The following is a 26,318-nucleotide window of genomic DNA, read 5'->3' on the forward strand; positions in this document are numbered from 1 at the left end:
TCTCGAACTCACAGAGATCCACCTGCCTCTGCCTCCCAAGTGCTGGGATTAAAGGCATGTGCCACCAACGCCCAGCTAAAATGTTGCCTGTCTTATGGGGCAAAAGAAGAGCTAAATCTGATTTTATTTGTAGTGCCCACCGTTCCCCTGGGACTGAGCAACCCTCCCAGTGTGGACTGGCTCCTTGGGTTTGCTTTTCAAAAATGCCCACTGATACCTCTCTTTTAAAATATTTAAAATATATTTTCATTATTGTGTGATTTTTTTGTTGTCTGCATGTATGTCTGTGTACTGTGTTTGCCTGGTGCCTGCGGAGGCCAGAAGAGAGCACTGGGTTCCCAGGAACTGGAGTTATGAATGGTTGTGAGACACCATGTCGGTCCTGGGAATTGAACCCTGTCCTCTGGAAGAGCAGCCATTGCTCTTGACTGCTGAGCCATCTCTCCAGCCCCTACTTTAAATATCTTTTGTTAAGCTAAGCTCTTTATAGCAAAATTTAAAAATTGAACAATTTACTATAAATCTTAACATGTTATTTAAGATAGGATCAACATCTGAAATATATATATATATATATATATATATATATATATATCAATTTGGTTTCATTAAGTGAAAGTATATATTTTAAGTATCTCATTTGATACTCATTTAAACTAGTATGTCTTGAATATGACTGCTTAATCTGTAAACATTGTTTTTTTTCTTTCCTGATCCTGTGCCACTAGGATTGACTCCAGAGTTAACAGGCAGTAAGAGAGGGTAGCCCTACTACAGGAGGATGCTGCATTACTTTTTTAAAAAGATTAACGTGTCTATGTGCTTGCTACATGGGTATATATACCATGTTCCATTCTGATTCTCCAAGAGGCCAAGACAGTATCAGATCCCTTGGCATGTGGCAGCTGTGAGCCACCATGTTGGTGCTTGAAATTGAACCCACAAGAGCAGCTTAACCACTGAGCTGTCTCTTCAGCCCCTAAAGAGTATGCTGTAAAGAGAATGTTTCCTCTTCCATCTCTGTGTCTCTGTCTCTCTGTCTCTGAAGCAGGGTTTTTCTGTTACTCGGCTGTCCTAGAACTCACAGTACAGAACAGGCTGAACTCAGAAATCTCCTTGTCTGTGCCTCCCAAGTGCTAGAATTAAAGAGATGGGCTACTATGCCCAGCTGTATGTATACATATACATAAGTGTGTATGTGTGTGCATGCGCCTGAGTATATGTATATGGAATACATGCATTCAGGGGGTGGGGGAGTAGCGAAGGATGTCAAAAGAGGGCAACCCTGGAGTCATAGTTGGTTATGAGCTTCTCAGAACCAAGCCTGGGTCTTCTGCAAGAGCAGCAAGTGCTCTTAAACACTGAGCCACTTCTCCAGCCTTGAGTTCACACCTTGGCTACTTGCTTGTATGAGTGCTTCTTTTAAATACCATCTTTCTCTTCTCAGGAAGAGCCCTGCTTTAGTTTTGAAAGAGACTAGTGCAGTTCTGCAGTTGGATTGGTCTAGTCTGTGTGTCTATAGTGTGTTTTTCTCATTGTCTCACAATGGGGCACTGATGATTGTTGGCATGGGTCATCTTCCCAGTGAATAGTTTCCAATTTCCTTTTAAAATTCTTATTTTATTTTTATTTATTTATTTTTTTGTGACAAATCTTACCATGCAGCCTTGGCTGATCTGGAACTGTAGAGCAGGCTGGCCAGTTCTAACTCATAAATCCTCCTGCCTCTTCCTCCCACCAGTTAGTTTTCAATTTCAAAGTCTTCTGTAAGGCAGACTGCTAGGCTATCTATCAATCCACTTTCACCTTCCCTCATTATTGTTACATACAGCAAAAGCTGCACACATGGCAGCCCCAGAGACATTTGCAGCCTGATGTACCCAAATGGTGACCACCTTGACAATGAAATAGTAGCAAAATTCAGTGCATCATATAAGACACTGGACCCCTACAAGTCTTCCTCTCACTTTCCAGCTGGGAGTCATGATCTAGCTTCATCTGTGTGAATGACAGCGGCAGGGCAGAACAGCAAGACGGCAGAAGACAGGCCCCCAGGGAACACGTGAAGTCAGACCCCACCGTTCTGCACCATCATGGAGAACTAGTGTCTGAAAGGCCCTGGTTTCTTACAGCACTCTAGCGTCCACCCGTGTGGAGCCCACCTGCTGAATCTCCTAAGCCCCCTCCCACACATGCCTCTGAAAGTTCTCAGATGAAAATCCTTTGTCAAGGCTCAATACCCCATCCACACAAGGTGCCTGAGCAGGGAGGTTTTCTTGAAATCTTTCAGGGTTTTTTTTTTTTTTTTTTGTCTGTTCCTCTTCTCAGAATTTTCCCAAGATAACCATGGAGGTGTTGGGTGGGAGTTGGCCTTGATTCCCTCCTCCCACCTAACTTCCTTCAGTGACTAAGTAGACTTAAAGATCAAAGCTGTCTGTCCTGTTAGGATGACCTCACAAAGTGGCTAAGGCAGCACTGTGCCCTTTTCTCACTGAGAGCTCTTTTAGGGACATAGTCCCTAGGGAAAACGTGGGGCATGTTGGCTGATGGAGGCAGGCTGGAGTCTGGAGATAATAGATACGAACTCAATGTTCATTTTGCCAGTATTTTTCAGTGTAAAACTAACTCTTGCTGATGATGACAGTGTACCACAGATCAATTGGGGCAAACTGATGGCACTTGAAATAAAAATGCAAACATTCCTAAAGGTGGGGCTAAAGAAAAGCCTCCAAGTCTGGTGCCAACCCTGTGCCATTTGCCTTAAAAGGCAAATAAATAAACTACACACCAGAAGTCTTGAGCAAAGCTGAAGATCTAGTATCCTAGAGGCTAGTCATCTGATTCCATCCCCTGCTCCCTGAGGAAGTCCAGGTGGTAGGGACAGAACAAATGTATTGCTACCCCCTGTGTGAAGCTATCTGCTGTCATGTTTATGCTGGAGTGTATCAGATAACTCAGGGCCAAAGAAGCCTCCTCAGAACACTGTTCCTCAAGCCCCCTCCGAGCGGCTGGTCTGCCGTTTCATCACCACTGAGAGCTGCTCCAGAGCAGGATGCTGTCTGTGGGCCCCATGGCATCCTTTCAGTCTGACTCAAACTATAAAATGCTCTTCACTCTCTGTTTAACTGAAACTCTGGGTCTCCTTCCTGAAAGCTGGGCCTCAACTCATAAGTTTCATTCTGTTAGTTTTTGAGATGAGTCTCATTCGGTAGCCCAGATTCGATTCAAACTTAGGGCAATCCTCCTGCCTAAACCTCCTGAGTGTTACAAACACAGGCGCAAGACACCATGAACCAGGTATCATTTTACATTTGGTGAGCATGAGGTTGGAAGGTTTTGGAAATGGCTGTTACTTTCTTGCCAGAACTTATTTACAGGTTTTATTTATTTATTTATTTATTTATTTATTTATTTATTTATTGAAGTTCTTTCAAGGCAGGGTTTCTTTATACAGTCCTGGCTGTCCTGGAACTCACTATGTAGGCCAGGCTGGCCTTGAACTCAGAGATACTCCTGGCCTCTGCCTCCAGAGTCCTGGGATTAAAGGTGTGCGCCATCACTGCCCAACTTATCTACATGTTTTAGAGCTGCAAGGTTTATAGCCCAGGCATGTCTATTGTCTGGGCAGGGCCTGTCAGTCTGAACCCCCAGTGTCCCCAAAGAATCCTCTGATCTTAGAAAGTGCCAGGCATGTTGGCACATTTTTGTAACCTAACACGTATGCAGCAGGGAGCTATAAATTTGCAGATAAAAACCTGGTCTCTAAACTGGAAAAAAATAAAATTTCACATAAAAGCAATCCAAAATGTTTTTTTGTTTTGTTTTGTTTTTTGGTTTTTGGAGACAGGGTTTCTCTGTGGCTTTGGAGGCTGTCCTAGTTAGCTCTTGTAGACCAGTATGGTCTGGAACTCACAGAGATCCGCCTGCTTCTGCCTCCCGAGTGCTGGGATTAAAGGCATGCACCACCAACACCTGGCCTAAAAGCATCAAAAGTTTTTCCGCAAACATTTTATACAATAATTTACTCTTTTATTAAAAGTTTGGAAGTTTTGATCACTAAAGTAATACATACTTATTTTAGAAAATACAAAATGTATAAAAAAGAAGAGTCACTCATAATTCTGCTATTGACATGCTATCTACTGTAAGTACACACTGAGCCTCAGCCACTCATACTTCTAGTCACACACCAGCCTCAAAGATTCCATATAGTTCCTGATAGGAAATAACAAATATATTTCTTAAAAATACTCAGTATTTAAAGTTTCTTTACAAGGTAGCTTCCTACAAATTCTCCATTTTCCTAATTCCTCTGATACAGATGGAGACTACGGGGCATTTATTAAAATGAGTGGTGAAAGATGGAGAAGAACAAAGCAGAGGAGAAGGGGAGGGGGCTCATCTCCAGATGCCTCCCCTACTCCTCATGCTGCTAGGGGCAGGGTGCCCACTTTTCTTCCGTGCTGGCTTTTCAGTCTTAGGGGCTGAAGCAAGGCGCCGAGGGACAGCCTGGGAAGGGATCTGAGAATTGAGGGGAAGAAGCCACCGTTAAATACCCTTACTTCCCCACCAAAGGCCCACACCAGTGAGCATAGGGATGGAAGTGCAAGTGCTAGCAAGTGGGGTGGGGCGGGGCGGGGCAGGGGTGGGGGGTATGTGAGCATCGGAGAAGCCAGGTGGGAATAGTAGGGCCAGCCAGCAAGTGTGGAGCACTGAGGGGACAGCGAGACAAGAGACAAGAGCCCTGCCCTCCCCTGGTCCCTGCTGACTTTCCTCACCTCTTTCCGGGGGATCTCACCCAAGCGGGAGTCTGTGTTTCTTCTGGGGATAAGTTCCCCTTGACCATCAGTCCTGCCACACAGATCAGGGATGTGAGTGAAGATGGAGCCCCCCAATCCATACAGCTCTGTACAGAAACTGGAATGTTCAGATGGGAAAGCACTAGTCCTGCAAACACGGGGCATCAGGCTCAATCTCCAGCTCCCAAAAAGAGAACTGAGAATGCAATGGAACCCGAGACTGTGGAGGAGACTTCGTGGGATCTAACGAGCTACTCCAGACCCAAGCTTCTTAAACTGGTACAACTAAATATGGCAAACATCAATTCAAAATGCAGCCTAAAATGAGTTCAAGGTGTTTCTGGATGGTGTTGCCTTGTGAGACTTCACTGCAGCCTTGGTTCTGAACACGAGCACGCATGCTTTACTCTGCACCTGCCACCACCACACACTGCACACTGCCTCAAACACCTGGGGTCTGACTCAGTCCTACTGCACATTGTGAATCGCAGCATTCTTAGTGGACACACAAAGTTTTCTGCTCTCAAAGGAACAACGGTTTAGTTACAGAAAACAAGGAATGTGTTTCTGTACGTGTGTGCACATAAGATGCACTTATGTGAGCACGCACGGGGGTAGGGGTGGGGCTAGAGGACAGTCTCCAGTGTCACTCCTCAGGGGCTGTCCACCTTAATCTTTTTGAAACAGGGTCTCACTGTGTGGCTGGCCTCAAACTCACAGAGATCCACCTGCCTCAGCATTCCAAGAGCTGGGATTAGAGGCCACCATATTTGGCTACCTTAGTTTTTGAGACAGGGTCTTTTATTAGCTTGGGGCTGAACGATTTGGCTAAGCTGGCTACAGGCCAGTGAGCCCCAGGGTGTTACAGGTGTGTGGTGCCACGCCCAGCTTTTCTGTGAGTTTGGGGTCACACTCAGCTCTTCCCGGTACTGCAAGCACTTCACCACCTGAGTTGTCTCTCCAACCCTGTCCTCCCTCATCGTGTATCAAATTAACTTTGGGTTGTATTCACGTTTGATTTAAAAAATTGTTGTTTGGGTTGCTGACTTCAAGTTTCACTTAAAAAAAAAATCAAGGTAGGCATGCTCACACATGTCCCTTTAATCCCAGCACTTGGAAGGCAGAGGTAGGCAGCCCTCTGAGTTTGATGCCAGCCTCACCTACACAGTGAGTTCCAGACTAGCCAGTCTCAAAAATATGTAATAAATAAAAAATAAGCAAATTTCCTTATGATTTGCTAGGAGCAAATGTTTGATTTTTTTTTTTTTAAAGTCCTCAGGTTAAAAGGGCCACGAATGGAAAGTTTTAGAAGCCCTTCACTAAGTAAGCAGAGCTCCTGGGGTTCTGAGTTTTGAGCTTCTGAGTGGAGAGGAAAGAAAACTGGGTACAAATACAAAAGTCAGCAGAAATGGAAGCAAAGAGATGGGGAAACTGTGAATCTACATGTCATCCCTCATCCTTCCCTATCCCTCTCCCCCTAGAAAAGGAAAAAGCCTGAACTCAGCGGATACACTGGGCCTGGTCACCTCCTTATCCAAATGCCTCCCTTGGAACCCTTCCTCTCCCTCCCAGGCTCATACCCGCCATGTTCTAGCCTCTTCAGGTAGAGCAGCAGGTCCTCGGCGGGCAGAGCGCCCCAACCCCGAGCCTGGTACAGTCGTAACAGCTCAGACACCTCCATCAGCTGCCTTGAGGAGCTGAGCCCATCTGTACCTGACAAACAAGCCGACCTCATTATTCAAGGGCTCCTCTCCCAGCCTTCATCCCTTTTCCCTAGGAAAGGGCCAAAGGAAAGGGGCAAACCCTGGCCTGCTTACCTCTCTCTGGGGAGCCAGTGCTGAGACCACTGCCTTGTAAATGGGATGAGGGAAGCTCATGGGCCCTGAAAAGACTAGACGCCATGGCTAAGGGAACTTTAGTTTTATGGACAGCAGGGGGAAGGCGTGGCACTTGAGGAGCTTCCTCCCAAGATGAGACAGTCCGAGAATCTAGCAGTTGGAAAGAGACATAAGAGCGAACATGGGACAGCAAAAACCCTAACAAGGCTGGGCATAGCTCAGCTCACAGTCAGTGGCTCAGAGGTGCTGGGCTCAGTCCCAGCACAAATAAAAATAGGCATGGTGGCACACACCTGCACTCTCAGTGCCTGGGAAGTAAAGGCAAGGTGATCACAGTCCATGGTCACCTCTGACTAGTGAGATCCTGTCCCAGAAAGAAAATGACAACCCTTCCTCCAATAAAATTTTCTATGTCATGGTTATTATGTAGTAAAAGAATAGTAAGTATGATACTTCAATGATCACAATGTACTATAGCATAATTACCTGGACATTTAAATGAATACTTTTAACTTTAGCTGTATTAATTTAGCTGTTACTAATACATTGCAAAGTACCAGAACTAACTGTTTCTAACATTACCAGGTAAAGTATAAATTAACTTAGAGATGTAATCCAACAAGTCAGGCATTGAGACTCACCCCTATTAACCCAGTATTTGGGGGACTAGGGGAGGCTAGTTCTGTGAGTTCATCCTGATTTACACAGCAAGTTTGAGGCCAGTCTAGACTAAAGAATGAGATCCTGTCACAAAAAGCATACAAACAACAGCAAAAAAAAAAAAAAAATGTAATCCAAATTCAAATACATATATACATTAAGCTACTGTGACCTTGTTTCTAATTCAGACTTGTTTTATATGTTAAGACAGGTAAAGTCTTTAGTAGTTAATGGAACAGAATCAAGTTCTACCTCCAAGCTCCTACTTCATCCTAGATTGCCAATTCCCACCTCTTCTAGGCCTAGCTCTAACCTTCTTCAGAGTTGGGACTCACCAGACTTAGGGGGCAACAGGTCAACAGAGGGGTTTTCACTGCTCTGTGGCACTGTCTCCAGCAGCTGGGGAAATAAGACAGGATGTGAAACCTAGGGTCTGAGGGAACAGAGGTGTCTGAGGCTAGGGTCAGTGGCCTAAGTTCCAGAGGGGAATTGTGGACTAAGAATGAGATAAATAACAGCTGGGATAAATAACTAGACCTGAAAGGTAAAGGGGCTGGGGAGCTGGCTCAGTGATTGAAGTTCATGTTGAGCAAGCATGGGGACCTGAGTTCAATTCCCAACATCCAAAGAAAAGCTAGGCACAACTAGGAATGGCAGTACATGCCTTTAGTCTCAGCACAGGGAGGCAAGCAGATCTCTGTGGGTTTGAGGCTGCCTGGTCTACATAGTAAGTCACAGGCCAGCCAGGGTCACATAGTAAGGCCCTGTCTTCCTTTTTTCTTGTTTTTCAGAGACAGGGTTTCTCTGTGTAGCCCTGGATATCCTGGAACTCACTTTGTGAATTCACAGAGATTCACCTGCCTCTGCTTCCCAAACCCTGGGATTAAAGGCATGTGCTACCATGCAAGGCTCAGGCCCCATCTTAAACAACAACAAAAGCCAGGTGTGGTGTAGGGTGGAGCAATTTTGCAACCTCAGCACTTAGGAGGGAGGAAGAGGGAGACAGGCTAGTCCTGGGGCTTGCTGGTCAGTCACTGCAGCCAATCAGTAAACTCTAGGTTCAGTCGGGATACTGTCTCAATAAAAGAAAAAAGAAAAACAAAAAACAAATGGGGTTGGGACCCATAGAATAAAACAGCTGACACAGGCTTCCAGTTCACACACTTCATGAGCACAAATGTACAAAGGCAAGGAAGCCAGTCAGGCATAGTGACAAGCCTGTGGTGCCTGCACTTGGAGACTGAGCAGGAGGAACAGTGTTTGGACTGGACCCTAATCTAGAGCGAATGAGTCAGTAAGAAACAAAGATGGAGCTCTGGGTAGTTCTTACCTGCTGCAAAAAATTCTTAAGGCCTTCCAGCTGAGAAGCAGGTGGCAGCCCTGGTTTTAGGGAGCCATCACCATCAGATCCAGGGTCTTCCTCAGGAAATGGTCGCTCTGCCCTGTGGTCAGCAGTGAAGGCCTCCAATACAGAGAAGGGTCCAGCTGTAAAGCGAGACAGGTCCCTTGGCATGCGTGTGTGCAGTATGTGGAAGAAGTCTCTCCATAAACAAACCTACCAAGTGCTCCCAAAGAAAAACCACTATCAAATGGAATAGTCGGGGCTGGAGAGACGGCTCAGTGGTTAACAGCACTTACTGCTCTTCCAGAGGACCTGAGTTCAAGTCCTAGCATCCACGTGACAGCTCCAGATTGAGGAGATCCAACACCCTCTTCTGGGCTCCACAGGCACTGCATACATGTGGTCCACAGACATATAAGCAGGCAAAATATCCATACACATAAATTAAAAAAATATTTAAAACAAATAATGTAAGAGGGACATCACAAAGCCAGGTGGTGGTTGCACACACCTTTAATCCCAGCACTCGGGAGGCAGAGGCAAGAGGATCTCTGTGAGTTCGAGACCAGCCTGGTCTACAGAGAAAGTTCCAGGACAGGTTCCAAAGCTACAGAGAAACCCTGTCTTGAAAAACCAAAAAAAAAAAAAAAAAAAAAAAAAAAAAAAAAAAAAAAAAAGCTAGGAGACGATGACACCAGAGTTTTAAAGAGCTGGAGAAGGGAGGAAGAGAGAAATTGTCTGGGAGATCATACAGCTGGATTTTAAGACAGAAATGTAGACAGAAGCAGAAAGCTCTACACAAGTTTACTGTGAACTCCTTAAAGGACACAAACAGAAGATCCATCCTAGGGACTGGGGAAGTAGCTAAATGAGAGTGCTTGCCTAGCAGACAGGAAGCACTGGTTTGATCCCAGCACGACAAACTGAAGGTAGCAGTGCACGCCTATAAGCTCAGCATTTGAGAATCGAGTTCAAGGCCACACTTAGACAGAATAGTGGATCCAAGGCAACCCCCACCTCTTCTTTTTTTTTTTTTTTTCTTTTGGTGGCTTGCAAGATGGCTTAGCCAATAAAGGTACTTGCTGTCAAGCCTGATGACATGAGTTTGATTCCTGGAACCCACATGATATAAAGAACAAATTAACCCCATAGTTCCACATAAATACCATGGTATATATATGCCTATACATATACAAATAAATAAGGTAAAAATATTACTATTTGTGTGTGTGAGTGCACAGAGAGGCCACAGAAGTACGTGGATCTGCTTTACTCCCTTGGGACAGAGTCTCTCACTGAACCCGGAGCTACAAGCCCCAGTGGTCCCCAACCCTGTAGTGGTTTGAATGAAAATGGCACCCATAGGCCCATAGGGAGTGGCACTACTAGGAGGTATGGATTTCTTGGAGGAAGTGTGTTACCGGGGGTGGCCTTTTTGGTCTCAGATGCTCAAGCCAGGCTCAGTGTCTCACTATTTTCCTACCTCAAAGGTCCCGACTAGAAGTGGATTCACCTACTTCAAACCAAGTAGAAAATCTCTCACAGGTGAGCCCTCCATTCTGGGATTATAGTTCATTCCAGGTAAAGTCAAGCTGGCAACCAAGAACAGCCATCACAGAACCCCTGCTCAAAGACTGAGGTTATCAGTGACAACCACACTGGCTTTCACATGGGTGCTAAGGTCTGAACTCAGGCTCTGGTGCTAACACAGCAAATGCTCTTCCTCCAGGCAACTTTCCTCTTCTGCTGTAGTAGGGACTGGACCCAGCACCTCATGAGAGGCAAGCATTCTGCTACTGAGTTACAGCTCCAGTCATGGCCTTGAGTTCTTTGTCCTCTTGCCTCCACCTTCCAAGTGCTGGGATTATAGGCATGAGCCACCATGTGGGGATCTACTCTTTTTTTTTCTTTGATAGGGTTTCATGAACCCCAGGATGGCTTCAAATTCACTTTGCAGGAGCTAAAGAGATGGTTTAGTGGTTAAGAGCATTTGCTGCTTTTAAATAGGACCTGGATTCAGTTCCCAGTACTAGCACTATGGCTTACAACCATCTATAACTCCAGGTTCAGGGGATTTGATGCCCTCTTCTGGTCTCCACAGGCACTAGGCATGCACATATATACATGTAGGCAAAACATTCATACACATAAAATAATAAAAAATAATCTTAAAACCACCTTACTATACTGAGGATGACCTTGAACTTCTGACTTTGGTCTCCACCCACTGAATGAGGCTGTATGCCATCATCAGTTGTTTCTGCAATGCTGAGGGTTAAACCCACAGCTTCACACATGCTAGGCAAGCACTCTACTGACAACTAAGCTACAAATCTCAGCACACTCTTCATTCTAAATTCACACTAGATGGACATGTTTCAACTACAAAGAAACCTTGTTTATCCAAGTCACACTGGGATGGCCACCAATCGAAGTCAGCCCATCGATAGATAAGCACTATCCAGCACTTGGATTCTTTAAATTGGACCTAAGAAACTATTAAGTGTCAAGAGCCTAGGCTAGAGTCAGTGTCACGACTGGTCAAGTCCATACATAAGCCAAAGTTACAAAGAACAAGAACCACTAGTGTGAGAGTGAGAGAGAATGGTAGTCTTTTACAGAAAGAAGCAAGGATAACACCTAACACGGCCACTGGTGCTGACGGCACCACTTTGGACTGCAGTTCTCAGTGAGCCCATGGACTTCTATGACAGCCTCTTCCCTTTACAGAATGAGCTTCTGCTTCTTGCAGTTCATGACTGGTAGACAGACACCAGTAGAGTGTAAGGAGAACACCACTGGCTTCCTTCTGCCCTTGGTTACCTGTGGGTGGAGCCAGATCAGGCTTGGGCTCCAGGGGCTGGAAGGAGCTCTGGCTCTGGAAAGAGGGTCCCAGCAGGAGGCTAAGATCTGGGGAGGCACTACGGAGAACAGAAGATGCTCCAGGCAGATCATCCCTCACTTCTCGGCTTTGCTGCAACACAGGTTTCAGGGCCACAGCCATTGGAGGCATGGCCCAGAGCCTCCTCTCCCCCTTCTCTGGCTCCAGAGCCCCAGGACTAGAGGGCTCAGCCGGAGGAGCCTGTCCAGGAGAAAGAGAAAGCAAGCTCACAGCCTGGTGGGACACAAGTCTCAGTACAGGCATTTGAATATGATTACAAGCTACCTAAATTCTCTTCAAGGAAACTGGGTAGCGTTGAATTTCCATCATCTTTTAAACTGATTATTTTTCATATTACAATTCTATTTCCAGAGCTGAAGAGATGGCTCAGAGGTTAAGAGCATTGGCTGCTCCTCCAGAGGCCCTGAGTTCAAGTCCCAGTACCCACATGGTGGCTCACAACCATCTATAATGAGATCTGGTGTCTTCTTCTGGTGTTCAGGCAGAAGCAATGCATACATAACAAATAAAAAAAAAAAAAGTTAACTCAAAAAAAAAAACAATTCTATTTCCAGAAATTTTATAGATAACATATATAATTATATATACTTTAAGATTTATTGTAACACTATAGCTATAAATACAGAACACCATTTCTGTATCCAGGAATATGCACTTGGTCACATACAAAGTTATACAACTTTAGGCAGAGGGTGGCATCTGGTGTGAGGGGGAGAGGCTGGGAGATGCTGAAGACAGCAACTCATGGCTGCCGCTGGGGAAGGGACCTGGATACAAAGGGCTGGGTCCTGGGAGAGGATGGAGGTTACTTTTTACTGTCCACATTTTAAAATTTTTAACAGTTTGGATTTTTTGTTTGTTTTTACCACTACATGTTACTAACTCTAAAACATTCTAGTCAATTATCACATCTTAAATAAAAGTAAGAGATGCAACAGAAGAAAGACTAGGAGTAAGGGCCCCTACTTCCGTCTAGGGCAGGACTTAACCTGTGTGTGTGTGTGTGTGTGTGTGTGTGTGTGTGTGTGTGTGTGTGTGTGTGTGTGGGTGTGTCGCGCATTGTGGAGGCCAGGGATCAAACTTGAGTGTAGTTCTCAAGTAGTCAGTTTGGTTTTTGTTGCTGTTGCTGGGTTTGTTTGTTTTGGTTTGGTTTGCTTTTCCTTTGAGACAGGACCTCATGTAGCCCAGGCTTATCTTGAATTTACTATAAAGCTGAGAACAACTTCAAGTTTCTGACCTTCTGCCTCCACCTCTCCACAAGCAATTATGTCTAGTTATTTTTTTTTAAACATGGGTTTTAGGGAATGAAGTCAGATCCTCAATCTTGCAAAGCAAGCACCTTACTGACAGCTATCTACCGAGCCTTAGCAACAACTTACTGTCATAATTTGGCCATTATTCCACCACACTAGTATCACATATTCATTCATTCATTTATTCATTCATGTCTAAGTACTGGAATCACAGGGCTATGCTCAATGGACTGGGGCCAGTATGGTGAGCTAGGGCCATGGAAAAACGGTTTATCTGGGCAGGACAGCTCTTCTCTGGGGCAATGCCTACCTGAGGGTTGGGAGGCAGGAGCGTGGTGCTGAGCAGCTGGTTGACCTCATCCCAGTGGGCCTGCAGCATGGCTTGGAGCCTCTCTACCAGCTCCACCCGCTGCTCCTCCAGCTGCTGGTTGCCACTCTTCAGGTCACGCACTCGAGCTTGCTCCCTTGCTAGTCTGAAGAAAAGAGAGCAGCTGAGGAGATGGCTCAGTTGGTACCTGTCTGCTGCAAAAGCCCGAGGACCAGACTTAGGATCCCCATGGAAGGGCAGGGTGCAGCAGTGCATACAGGGAACCCCAGTGCTGTCCAGGGGATCCAAGGGATCCCAAGTGCTCAATGGCTAGACAGTCTAGCCAAAATTGGTGAGTTCCAAGTTCAGTGTCTCAAAAAATAAGGTGAAGGAGACATCTGACATTGACCTCTGGCCTACACATCACGCAAAGGAACATATCCAAACACACACATTAAAGAGATGACTTAGGGATTTTAAGGAAACAGAGGCTTAGAAGACACAGCCAGGACACGATATCAGACTTTCAAAGTTATTAAGGACCATTTGAGAGGCTGCTCTTCACCATCCCCAGTCTGGGCTTTACCCATTGAAAGACCAGTACCTGAGCTCATAGTCCTGAGCCACTTGCTGCTGCCGTTCCTCCCGTTCAGCCATTTCCACCTTGAACTGAGCCAGCTGGGTGGCCAGTTCCTGCTGGTGCTGTCCACTGAGTTCCTGTAGCTGCTTCCTAGGAAGGCCCAGGTGAGAAAGAAAGACTAGAGACAGGAGATAGCCATAGACTGCTCTTGCAGAAGACCTGAGTGGGCTCCTAGCACCAACACTGGGCAGTTAACAACTGCTTCTAACCCAGCTCCATGGGTCCAGCTCCCTGCCTGGCCTCCATAGGCCCCTGCACTCGACTGCACAGGCCTACACACAGACACATGTGCACACATGTAAATAACTGCATAGGCCTATACACAGACACATGTTTACACACGTAAATAAAAATAAAGCCAGTTTTAAACAAAAGGTGTGATCACTGAGATAAAGACAGAATGTGTGTAGGTAAGGCGAGATGTGAGGAGCCAGACCAACCCAATATATTCTCAGAGGCCTGATGAAAGGACAGAGGGAATGTTAGTTCTGTGTCCTTGTCCAGGAGTGAACTTGGGCAAGGCCTGTCTAGGGCTGGAGCCAGTGTCTCCTCAGAGAGTCAAGGTTGTAGTTTTTGGGGACTTGACTCTTCCCCCTGGGCTGTGGTTATCAGTTCCTAGGCAGCTGTGTCTGAGGGATCCTGTGTTCTCTTTGCCAATATTGTCTGACTTAGCTGAATGCTGACCTTGGCCATCCCTCCACCCCGTCCCCCCCACACACAAAGTATATATGATACTGTACTTCTTCCTTTTTTTTTTTTAGACAGGGTTTCTCTGTGTAGCCCTGGCATTCCTACTTGACATCTCATCATTAGGGACCCTTATTACAGTGGGTTCAGGTTAAGGAGACAAACAGCAGCAATCACCTGGCCTAGCCACAGCACAGGGACAGGTAAAAACAAAGCTGATGACACAGAATGGCTTCCCCAGAGACTGCAGTGGGGACTTATGGGAAATCAATAGATTAGCTGATCAGCTTGGTTTGGTTTGTTTGAGACAGAATCTCACTACAAAGCCCAGGCTCATCTTAAAACTTGTAATCCTCCTGCCTCAGCCACCCAAACTGGGATTACAGGATTGTAATCCACATCCACTTGAAAATAACATAATGGAAAGCATTATTTCACCAAGCTTGGTTTCACATGCCTTTAATCCCAGCACTCAGGAGGCAGAGACGGACAGATTTCTGTGAATTCAAGATACCAGTCTAATCTATATATTGAGACCCTGTCTCAAAAAGGAACAAAAACAACAAAAACCCAAACAGAAGCCCTTCCAGAAGACATGAATGAGGGACAGGGTGAGAGAAGGCTGAGGTAGGAAGGAGGCTCACCATACGCAACAGCTGTGAACAACACACTTCAGCACTGTCCCAAAAAAAGGCTGGAAACATCCTTGCCCCGCCCCTTCAGGATAGGACTGTGCCTTCTGAGGACTCTCATGTGCCTCTCCGTAAGCTCTTCATGGAACTCTCCCGAGAGGGAGCAAGATCTTAACGGATGGGACACAAAGAATGCTGGGAGTCACACTGGGAGTCACACTGGGAGTCACACTGGGAGTCACACTGGGAGTCACACTAGGAGTCACACTGGGAGTCACACTGGGAGTCACACTGGAAGAGGGTAAACGGCTCTCAGCACATGGGCAGGAAGCTAATGATACTTGCTGCTGCCAGAGAGACACTATCTAGTAAGTCCCAAGTACCTGTGATGGTCCCTGAGGGAGGCAGCCTGCCGCAGGCTGTTCTCTTGAGCCTCTGCCAGGCGCTCGGTCACTCGCTGCTCCAGCTGTACAGCCAGCTCTGACTCCATCTGGATCCGCTGGCTCTCATACCGGGCCTGGGAAGGAAGGAAGAAGGGACTGACTTTCAGCTCAACTCTGTTTGAGCTTAGTCTTCTAAGCAGTGGAAAATATAAACAAAGCCAGTACCAACAAGCCCTTATCCGCCTTAAGGACGAAGAACAAGAAATCTGCCTCAGAGAGTGACACAGGCTCGTTCTCTTTCTTTACTGAACCATGAGATACATCATATATGCACACAAAAGTAAAAGTGGCTTTGGACAGAAAAAATAGATACATTAAACCAAGGAAACGTTAGAGCAATTTGCATTATGCGTCTGAGATAATACATGAGTTACCTCTACCTGAACCCAGGAGGCATTCAGTCAGTCGTCTACAACTGCAGGTTCCATCCCCCCCCCCCAATAGGCCTCCAGCTCACTGGCATCTGTTGGCCACTTCATTTGCAAAAAGCTCAGTTCTAATCCCACGATGGCTATTTCTCCATATGTCTTTTATGATATCACTGGACCTCCTGACCCTCAGTCTAAGCTCTGTCTACATGGTATTATCTCGGCAGGACCTCTCTCTTCCCATTCTAAGTCTTAGTTGACTTCTCTGCCTCCAAATGCCCTTCAGCCCCACCCTTCCTTTTCTCTTCCATCTGCTGACATTCGGGCCAGATTATTCTAAGTGTATATAATAAGCTTTTGCCTCTAGGCATGCTTTTTACTACATTTCTTAATTCCCAAATCTTTCACTTTATCTTGATCCTTTTTTCCAAACTTTAAGCCCATACATTCAAGTCAGGTACGGTGGGTGGCTCATGCCTGAATTCCAGCACTTGGTAGTCAGGCCATAAGTTAAGGCCAGCCAACCAACTACCTAGTCTGAAAAATAAAAATACAACAAAAACCTCCATGTACCCCAAAACTTTGCAGCTGTTTCTGTATATACCCTGACAGAGGCATACATACTAGGTTCCTACCTTAGGGGTGCCTCTCTCTGCTGAAACACCTGAGCTATGGCTATGAGAAACCTGGAGGGTCATTCTTGGCTCCTCTTGCTTGCTTACTCCCCTAACTGGTCATTTAATTCTACTATTTAACTTGCTCTCAGAAACTCTCCGACTGACCCTTTGCACACATTTTATACATTAAAACAGAGACCCACAATGGTCAGAACTAAGAGTGTTCCCAAGTCAGGGCTCTTCAATATCGGGTTTCCCCACGACCATTCCAGGGATTAGCTAACTCCACTAATTCCCCCACTTGCCTGCTTTTTGTAATGAAGTCTGACCAGGACATAGCCACACACACTATTTACACATTATTCAGTTACCTTGTGTTATAACAGGAGAGTAGTTACAACTGAGAGCATACTCCCCACTCACAGAGTCAAAATACTGACTCCCTGGTCCTTGGCACAAGGTTTAATAGATGGTTAGAGTTTAACTAATGTGAACTCAAGATTCATTCGATGCACTAGTTAGGCAGAAACAGTTCTTTTTGACTGTGTGTGGATTTTGTCTGCAGGTATGCCTGTGTACCGTGTTGGTGCCTGGTCCACAGACCAGAAAGGGGTGTTGGATTCCTTAGAACTGGAATTACAGATGGCTGGTAGCTGCTATGTGGGTCCTGGAAATCAAACCTGGGTCCCTTGGAAAAGCAGCCAGTGCTCTTAACTGCCAAGCCATCTCTCCAGCCCCAGAAAGGTTTTTGGCTATTATTTCAAACAGTACTGGGAATTGAACCTGGGTTCAATCTCAAAAACTCCTGTAGAAGGAAAAAGTTGTTTTCTGACCTCTACACACGTGTCATTATACATATTCACTGCTCCCCCCCCACACACACACATAGAGAGATACCATATATACAATGACAAAAATTTTAAAAGATAAATAAGGTAGGGGCTGGAGAGATGGTTCAGGAGTTGAGAGCACTGGCTGCTCTTCCAGGGGACCAAGGTTCAATTCCTAGCACCCACATAGCAGCTCACACCTGTCTATAATTCCAGTTCCAGAGCTTCTGACACCCTCACACAGACATACATATAGGCAAAATATTAATGAACATAAAATAAAATGAATTATATATTTTTAAAAGGATAAATAAATTAATGATAAATACAAAGCACTTGGAGCCAGGTCTGACAAAACCTTTTAACTGCTCAGTCAGTGCACACAGTGAATGGGGGTCAGTGCACGCAGTGAGTGTTGGGGAGGGGAGTGGGGTTAGTGCATGCAGTGAGTGGGTATCTATCATCTCTTCAAGAGCGGTCAGTGTAAAGGGGAGGCTGTATTCATTACATGAGAACAGTATTATAAGGTATTTCAGATTTAAACCAGTGTAGTCTAAAGTAAGTCAGTCTACATTGTGGGAAGCTGTCCTCCCATGAGGAAATAGTGGTGTTTAAGACAGAATACTACTAAATTAGAGCTGGGCGTTGGTGGTGCACACCTTTAATCCCAGCACTTGGGAGGCAGAGGCAGGAGGATTTCTTTGAGTTCAAGACCATCCTGGTCTACAAGAGCTAGTTCCAGGACAGGCTCCAAAGCTATACAGAGAAACCCTGTCTTGAAAAACAAAAACAAAACAAAACAAAATAAACAAAAAAGAATACTGCCGAATTAACCAGTGATAAGTCCCTAATACCCGAGATGAAAAAAATCCTCCACAATTCCCAAGAAGTCTCTGTCTGTGCTCAGACCTCTTTCTCAACTACAGAGAACCCCTAAGAACTCTCTGCTGCTCACCTGGACCAAGCTCATCTCCAGCTGCAGTGCGTCTCTCTCTCTCCGGACTGTGTCCAGCTCCCCTTCCAGCCGCCGTACCTCAGACTGTAGCAGCACCGACTGCTGCTGGGCCTCCCGGGCTGCCTGGGCCTCCCTCTGGCTGTTCCCCTGGGGAAAGCCTGCTCTCAGTGCACATGCCTCCCCACCTAATTGCTGGCTGCTGACTCCAAGTCACCCCCATCTTTCCCTCCTCCCATTTGTCCTGCTTCCCCATCTCTGTTCAACGCCACTCTTTGGCCTGCCATGTATCTGCCGCCCCCAGACCTTCACACTGGTCCTCAACTCCCAACTCCTTTCATGTGTAACTCTTCATTCTCCATCCTTGTTCCCTACTAACCCCTCCATATTCTGGCATCTCATCCTAGTCAGTAATTTTCCCAATGTGTGTTTCCATTTCCCAACTCTTCCAATTGCCACTTCTACCTTCTCTCTTTCCAGCTGAGCCTGGCCTTCCTCTTGTAGTGCCTGGAGGTGTTTCTTCAGCTGGTGTTCCTGCTGGGTCCAGGCCTGCCTTTCCTCTTCTAGAGCAACTTGAAGGGCTTCTAGCTTGCAGTGCTCATTGAGCTGCCCAGCCCTCGCCTCATCCCGCTCTTCCTGGAGGGCCCGGCACTGCTGCTGTTCCACCTCCAACCTCAGGGTCAGAGCTTGCCTTTCTTCCTCCTAAAGCCCCAGGAGAAAGCCAGCTTCTTCAGTACGTCCTCAAGAGACCTGGCAAACCACCCCCGACAATAGCAGTGCTGAGAATTATGATCACTAAAAGCCTAATAGTTGACTCTATTATAATACAAGAACTTCATCCCATGGCTCCCCGGAAGGAATGCACATCTGGTACCGTAAACCTAGAAGCCCAAGGCTTGATGGTTATAGGTCCTGGGGGTGGGAGATACCTACTACTGCTGTCTTGCTAAATGGACATGATGTCAAAATGTCTTCTAAATACTCATGCTTAAGGGTTGGATAGATGGCTTAGTAGTTAAGAGCATTGGCCACTCTTCCAGAGGATCTAGGTTCAATTACCAGTATCTACACTGAGTCTCACAATTATCTTTAACTCCAATTCCAGGGGCTCTAAAGCCTTCTCCTGACCTCTGTGAGTACCAGGCATGCACATGGTGCACATACATACATGCAGACAAATCAACCATTCACATAAAAATTTTAAATTCCTGTTTAAACACATATATTTGGCCAGAGAAGGCTCATTCTGCATAGGCAGCACTTAATTTGGACACGCAGAACTGGAGATGGTATTGCAAGTGAGTGACCAGTGAATGTTCAGCCCTAAATGGGGGGGGCATTCATATCACTATCAACCCCTCCTAAGGCTCAGGAAATGTCAGGAAGTGGGACAGGGTGGGGTGAACACAGCATAGCACTTGTGGTCATCATCACAGCAGCCATGGTCACCTGCATAAGATCTGTGAGTACTGAAGCCAACAAGACCAGTCAATCGTGGGAAAGGTATCGCCAACTGCACTAAGTGGGTTACCCCAAAAGGAAAGGAGAACACGAAGGAGACATACTGAAGGCCCTCTGGGGGAGTGGAAGGATTTGGTGCACATTTATCAAGACACATTTGTTTATATGTACAAGACTAGTACAATAAATACATAAATAAATAGAAGATGTTCTATTTTAAAAGCAGACACACCTTGCCTTCTTGCCAAGTGAGGGTGTCGCAAGAAATTACCTGCGTATAAGCCAGAAACAGCCCACCCAGCACAATGCTCCTGGCTTGTAGCCTTCAGACTTGAGAGAAACTTACATAAGCCCTAGCTGGCAGCTTTTTTATGCTAAGAGGCTGAGTACACTACCACAGGCTGTGTGTGAAGGGGAGCTGGAAGACCTCATGGTGCCTTTAAAGGAAATAGAAGGTCAAGTGAAGATTTAACATATTGTGGGCTTTGAATGTGTGATATAAACACCCTACTTCTTATGAAACCTTCAAACCCATTTTAACTTTTTGGTTTTTTGCAAGACAGAGTCTAATTTAAGCTCTGGCTGTCCTTGAACTCACAGAGATGTGCCTGCCTCTGCCTCCCAAATGCTGGGATTAAAGGTATATGCCACTGTGCCTGATAATTTTTTAAATAAAAATAATAAATATATAAAACTCTGCCCCAGAGTTAGGTAGACCTGGGTTCAAATCTCAGCCTGAATCTTATTTGTTTAATATTACTACTATTATTATTTTCATATTTGTTTATTATGTGGTTTTTGAGTCAGAGTCTGGCTATCTAGCCTAGGCTGAATTTGAACTCATGATCCTCTTTGCCTTAGCCTTCCAGATGCTGTGATTAAAGGTGTATGCCACCATGCCCAGTATACTGTGTGTTCTTAGGCACACATCATCATCTGTAAAAGGAAAATAACCACATTGTTTGCCTTGTGAGGATTAAGTAAAAAATAGTGTATAAAAAGCATTTAGCAGTGCCTGGCACCTAGTAAGTACTTAACAAATAGCTATCACCATCATCAAAAAAAAAAAGATCCAGCTTCCTCAGGAGCTGGTCAAGAGGCTCCACCATCAGCACTGTCAGATGTAGTTGTTAAGACCGAAAGCATCAATCTACATGTAGGAAGCATGTGTCATGAAAACCACAAGTTCCAAGCCTGGCCACTAACTCACATAATAGTCATGTGACCATTTCAGCTCTAGGACTCCCAACAAGTTTCATCCTACACTGTTTTAGGCTATATAATCTAGACCACACCTGACTGAACAAAATCACCTAGGAAATTTCGGAAACCCACAATGTATCTGTTGAATCAAAGCCTCTAGGGGTAAGAGACTGAGGGTGCAGCTCAGTGGTAGAACTCCTCTCTAGCATGTATAAGGCTCAAAGATTCTAGGTCCTCTAGCTTTTAAAAGTAGGGGAGGGGTTCTAGGAAAAATGTGTGTGTGTGTGTGTGTGTGTGTGTGTGTATTTGGTTCTCATTACGTAGTCCTGGTTGGCCTGGAATTCTCTATGTAGACCAGGCTAGCCTCAGACTCACAGAGATCCACCTGCCTCTGTCTAACTCCAGGATTAAAGGCCTGAGATACCATACCCAGCTCCTAGATGGGCTAAAGAATAATTTTTAGTAAGGCCATAATTTTCAGTCTCCAATTGGCCTGGCAGCAGGGCAGACTTTGATGGACTCTAACAGCTATCACAGAACGAATGCTCTGAGGATGCACTTGAGCAGCACTGCCCTGGTGCCACTCAAATTACTCATTCCTCTAGACCATCCCGACAGCCCACAGGTCTCTAGACACGACTAACTACCTCCACTGCAATCACCCGGCCCCCTTCTCACCAGTGCCTCTCGTTCCCTCTGCTGCAGTCTGGTTCCCTCCTGCTCACGAGTCAGGGCTTCCATGGCCTCAGAAAGGCTTTGTTCCAGGCGGGTTACTGCCTTTCAGGAGAGAAAAACATAGAACAATGAAAATGCCTCTCCTTCAGAAATAACAAGCAATGTAAACTTGAGGCCCCCGTGTTAACTAACTGACCTATGGCACCAAAGAGAAGACAGTGTGAAGTAGGGAAAACTAGGAAAATCTGACAGTAGATGCATCATAGCAGAGGAAAGAGGAGGTAAGAGTGGCAACTGCAAGCAGAGGCTAGGCTTTAGGAAACCCTAATACCAATGCCATTTCTTCCTGTCTAGAATCTATGACCTAGGCTCTAATGCCACATGGGCCAGGTCACCGACCTCCTGCTGCTTGCTTCTGGTGAGTTCTGCTGCCTGGCGCTCCTCCTGAAGTCCCCGCAGCACCTCTGTTCGCTCAGCCTCATGCCGATTCCAGCCCTCCACCACTCGAGCCAGGGTCTCGAGAAAGATAAGTAAAATGGAATTTCAAAATCGTCTTTTGCCCTGTTTTCTACAAGTCATGGCCATGTCCTTCTCCCAAGTCAGAAAACCTGTCCATCTCTCCCTGCTGTTAGCATGCACACACAGTGGTTCACACCTGTAATCCCAGCACTTGGGAGGCTGAGGCAGGATGGCTACTAAAAGCTCAAAGGAAGACTCTCCTTTACAGCTCCACAGTGCCCTCCCTGGAGAGACCCACCGATATTTGCCACCCTGTCTGTCACCTTATCTAGTTGTTCAATCATGATATCCTTCTTGCGGTCAGCAGCCACAGCCACAGCGAGTTGTTGTTGCAACTCTAGCACTCGAGTCTGCAGGCTCTGAATGTGACGCTCACAATGCTGGAAAGAAACATGAGGCTTGTGGGTGCTGCTCATTCTTATTGTGAACACAGCACCAGACACTTCAGCATCCTTAGGAGAAATGGGCTAGTCACAGGAAGCTTGGATCCCCAGAACAGAATTGTTTGAAAAGGAAGAATCAGGAATTCTAGAGCAGGAACCTTAAGACCCACGACCTCCAAACACCTTCTTCTACTAGCTCAGGTAATGGTTGTTAGCTTCCATGCTCTTCCCGTCCCTGGATTTCCCATAAGCCATTTGGCAGAGGTGTGGCAGCATCCTACACTGCAACTCTAAGGAGCTCACTGATCACAAAGCAGACAGCCTTTCATCACAGCCCAGCATTTAAATGACAGGGAGTTCCAAAATTGACAACCAGTGATTCTGCCTTTTCTTCATTCTTGTTCATCTGTCTGCCCCTCAGACATTAAGGTTGGCAGTCATGGAGGAAAAGATTATCATAAACCCATAGCTCTAGAGCATTGTGCAAGCCAGTGAAGTTCTCATCCATTCAACAACACAGAGTTTTTTTTTTCTTTCCTGTTAGGTGTAGTCTAGACCTTGGAGAGCCAGTGCTCAATAGGACATGGTACTGAGCCTCGAAGAGCTTAGATTTTAGAGGGGAGAACAAATAAGAAGTGTATCAGTGATAAGCTGCTGAGGGGAATCAGGGATCTGATGATTTTCTGTAGGGAGGTGGCACACATTACACGGGACAGTCACTGAGGGTCTTTCTGAAGACACCCTGGAGCACAGACCCAGCATGCAGGCTCATTTCCACCCAAGGCTCCTATTTCTAACCTTGCCACTTCCAGGAGAAAGCCTTTGCCTCTCACCTTGCGGCGGGTAAGCTCTGAGTCCAGTGCATCTCTCAGCCCCTGAAAGTCTGGGGGGTTGGCCGGGGCCCCTGGTCGAAGGCTGGTATAGCGGGGAAACAACTCTTCCAATGCCTGGGCTGAGCTGGATGGAGATAGGTCTTGCAGAGGCCGGGTGCTGAGCACACCAGATAAGGAATGTCAAAACTGGGAAAACCTTTGAGATCCTACTGTACCAGTTTATAAATCAGAAAACCAAGATCTAGCACAGGCAAGAGACTTGCCCAAAGTCATAAACTTAACACAGAGGTCTATGATCTATTCCTGATGGTCCTTCTTCCACATCACAGCCCTAAAATAAGGTCTAATAACAGCAGAAACAAGTGTATTCTTCAAGGGGAAGGTGAGCTAAGTAAGGATAGAGAGAGCCAAGGACTAGACAGTCCAGGTTCCAGAAGGAATCGACAGAAGAAAAGATGAAAACTCATGGCAAGCTTTTGAGACCCCCCAGAAGTAAATAAGCGGTAACAGGGGAGCAAAAGCAAGTGAACCGCAAGAACTCCAAGGCCAGGGAACCTCCAGGAGACTGACTTACTTGAGCAAGGTAGCTGTGCTGTCACTGTCAAAGGAGTCCTCTTCCCGTCTCTCTGAGCCAGTCCCTGGAATGAGGGGATCCCCTGCTTGCAGCCCAAGAGACCCCAAAGGAAGGAACAAGTGGGAACAGGAAGAAAAGTGTACTTCCACTCCCGAAACCTCTTCCCATAGGATGGCTGCTTTTTCTTCTCAAGTCTCACCTCAGAGATCTAAGTGCTCACTTCCCATCTCCTGCCCCTACACCTCAGCTTTCCTCTAGAGCTCTAAGGAAGGGGTGACTTACGGTAGGTGGTGTCACGTGAGGTATGAAGCATGGTCTGGAGCTGACCTCGAACACTTTCCATCTCAAAGATATGCTTAGACCCATCCTAAGGGGGGAAGCCCACACAAGTCACATTTACCCTGTATAATCTATAGTCTACACACACCCAGGGTTCAAATAGGCCTTAGAAAATTGGGGAAAGCAGTTAAAGATATTAACCTTGAACCCAAAACCCAAATGTTTACAGAGGCCAGAAAGGAGAGTGAGTGACTAAGGTAGCAGGCATAAAGCAAGGCTAGATGGAGCTGCTGTCACCTGCAGAGCAAATGGCTTGCCTGAAGCCTGGTGCAGCTTTTCTATTGGATCCTGCACCCTGGAAGACCTAACCTGTCTGCGGATTGGTGGTGCCTTTTCCATTGGTGCGATTGATTACCTTCTCTGGAACATGTATTTTAATGACTTGTATGTCACATTTTGAACCATGCAATCAAAATTTTGAGCTGAAAGGACCTTTACACATTTTGCTGTTGTCTTGAAGTTGCCTCAGTTCTCATCTGAGTCCAAGAAACCTAAACCCCACTTCCAGGACACCAACCTACTCTAGAGTGCAGATGTCTAAACCATGCAAAAACAAAACACTAGGAACCACCACAATTTCCCAAGTTATGTGATTTCATGGCATTCCCTCATACACATCTATGAGATGAAAGCATGAAAATCTGTGAACTGCCCCGCGTTGGTGGCGCACGCCTTTAATCCCAGCTCTCAGGAGGCAGAGGCAGGCAGATCTCTGTGAGTTCGAGGCCAGCCTGGTCTCCAGAGCGAGTGCCAGGATAGGCTCCAAAACTACACAAAGAAACCCTGTCTCAAAAAGAAAAAGAAAAAAGAAAGAAAGAAAGAAAGAAAGAAAGAAGGAAAACCTGTGAACTTAGGAGATAATTTAAATCTAATAATAGATTCAAGCCATAGCAAAGCCTAATGCTATTTAACACCTGAAAGATCTCCACCGCACACCTGTCTCACCTTTTTCTTCAAGTTGTTCTCCAGTCCAACCGACAAGCTGCGACTCAGCTCTTGAGCCAAGCTATCCAAGCCCTCATTAGGCGGTGAGGAGGTGGAAGCTAAATACAGCTGGGCTCGGGCTGTGGCCTCCGCCTGACGGTTGAGATGCAAGGAAGTGTAGAGCTGGGAGGTGACCTCCGAGGACACCTGGTTCAACCCAGGAGGCTCTGATGAATCGCTCAGGAGGTCCTCTGGCCGGAGAGGTGAACTGGGACTGGTAGCTGCTGTAGCCATGTGCAGCGAAGGGACAACTGGACACAGCAGAAAACTGGGGACTCCTGGCTGTTCTAAAAGTTTCCAAACTTGTGGATCAGTTCACCGGGAAGGAAGATTTGTAAGAAGGGAGGAAGACCATTTGGAGGATGCTCAGTAAATAAGGATATTAGGGCTTCCTGATTGGAGGTGTGTCCACTGGCTCCAGGGGCCGTGGAGAGGGCAAAGACATTCCTTCTCTTGGAAACCACGAAAGCCAGGCTTTCGAGGCAATGGGCAGAAGACTTGCAGGGCAATGGCGTCGCTAAAGTTCCTTCCTAACTGGGGTGCTGGAAGCGACAGATCAGCTTCGGCACCCACTAACTTTTTCACAACTCAAAATATGCAAGCACAGACCGCAAACCAAAGCGGGGCCAATGTCTGTCCCTCAATTGGTTTTGTGCATTAAGAGGCGAGACTTCATTGCTACAACACCACCCTCCCGCCCCTACTTCACCTGTTCCAACCCTTCCTCGTAAAAAAGTCACAGCAGAGGTACTCAAGAATTCTTCCCTACCCCACCCTAAAATAAAATCTCTGTAAAAGGCCCCCCCACCCCGCACGGCCCGCCTGGGATCCTCTACCGCGACCACCCGGTTCTGACTCCTCTGAGCATGCCGGCCCCTAGTTTGCCAAGATGAAGAGGACTGTCCCCCTACCCCATAACCTCGACAGAGAAAGACCAAAGCACACCCCTTCCCAGCGCGATACTCAAAACCGTTGGCAACCTCCGGCCCACCGCCTGCAGCCCCGCCTCCCACTAGTTACGTCACCCGCCCGCGAGACCACGCTTCCCACACCTCACTGGGCTTCAGAGGCCTGAGT

At 46.4% G+C, this 26,318-nt stretch overlaps 1 protein-coding gene across 9 annotated transcripts; it reads right to left on the reverse strand.

Annotated features, from left to right (window-relative positions):
• Positions 1 to 4,007: 4,007 nt before the first annotated feature.
• Positions 4,008 to 26,256, reverse strand: Cntrob (centrobin, centriole duplication and spindle assembly protein). 9 transcript variants are annotated; one of them, XM_035447602.1, is made up of 19 exons: positions 25,203 to 26,255; positions 24,201 to 24,285; positions 23,919 to 24,000; positions 23,345 to 23,501; positions 22,392 to 22,508; positions 22,009 to 22,125; positions 21,613 to 21,711; positions 18,736 to 18,972; positions 18,274 to 18,420; positions 15,444 to 15,577; positions 13,706 to 13,831; positions 13,105 to 13,267; positions 11,463 to 11,613; positions 8,628 to 8,782; positions 7,633 to 7,696; positions 6,617 to 6,787; positions 6,380 to 6,512; positions 4,779 to 4,947; positions 4,008 to 4,521 (listed from the first exon to the last, which is right to left on the reverse strand). In XM_035447602.1, the coding sequence occupies exons 1-19, from the start codon at positions 25,473 to 25,475 to the stop codon at positions 4,399 to 4,401; spliced, it is 2,703 nt and encodes a 900-aa protein (XP_035303493.1). In that variant the 5' UTR covers positions 25,476 to 26,255; the 3' UTR covers positions 4,008 to 4,398. The 9 variants fall into 9 exon arrangements, with proteins under 9 accessions (XP_035303493.1, XP_035303491.1, XP_027282837.1 ...); XM_035447600.1 differs by having other exon boundaries at positions 11,463 to 11,721; XM_027427036.2 differs by having other exon boundaries at positions 4,779 to 4,851; positions 11,463 to 11,721; positions 25,203 to 26,254.
• Positions 26,257 to 26,318: the final 62 nt, after the last annotated feature.

This window comes from Cricetulus griseus, chromosome 7, assembly GCF_003668045.3.
Source record: "Cricetulus griseus strain 17A/GY chromosome 7, alternate assembly CriGri-PICRH-1.0, whole genome shotgun sequence".
Taxonomy (NCBI): Eukaryota; Metazoa; Chordata; class Mammalia; order Rodentia; family Cricetidae; genus Cricetulus; species Cricetulus griseus.

Excerpts from the sequence above, each read along its gene's own strand:
- Cntrob (XM_035447600.1), bottom strand. The coding sequence starts at position 25,475 with ATGGCTACAGCAGCTACCAGTCCCAGTTCACCTCTCCGGCCAGAGGAC. Across the intron at positions 22,509-23,344 it reads CAGAGCTTACCCGCCGCAAG|CATTGTGAGCGTCACATTCA; the intron begins GTGAGAGGCAAA and ends GTTTCTTTCCAG. Across the intron at positions 11,722-13,104 it reads TCCTGCCTCCCAACCCTCAG|GCTCCTCCGGCTGAGCCCTC; the intron begins GTAGGCATTGCC and ends TCTCCTGGACAG.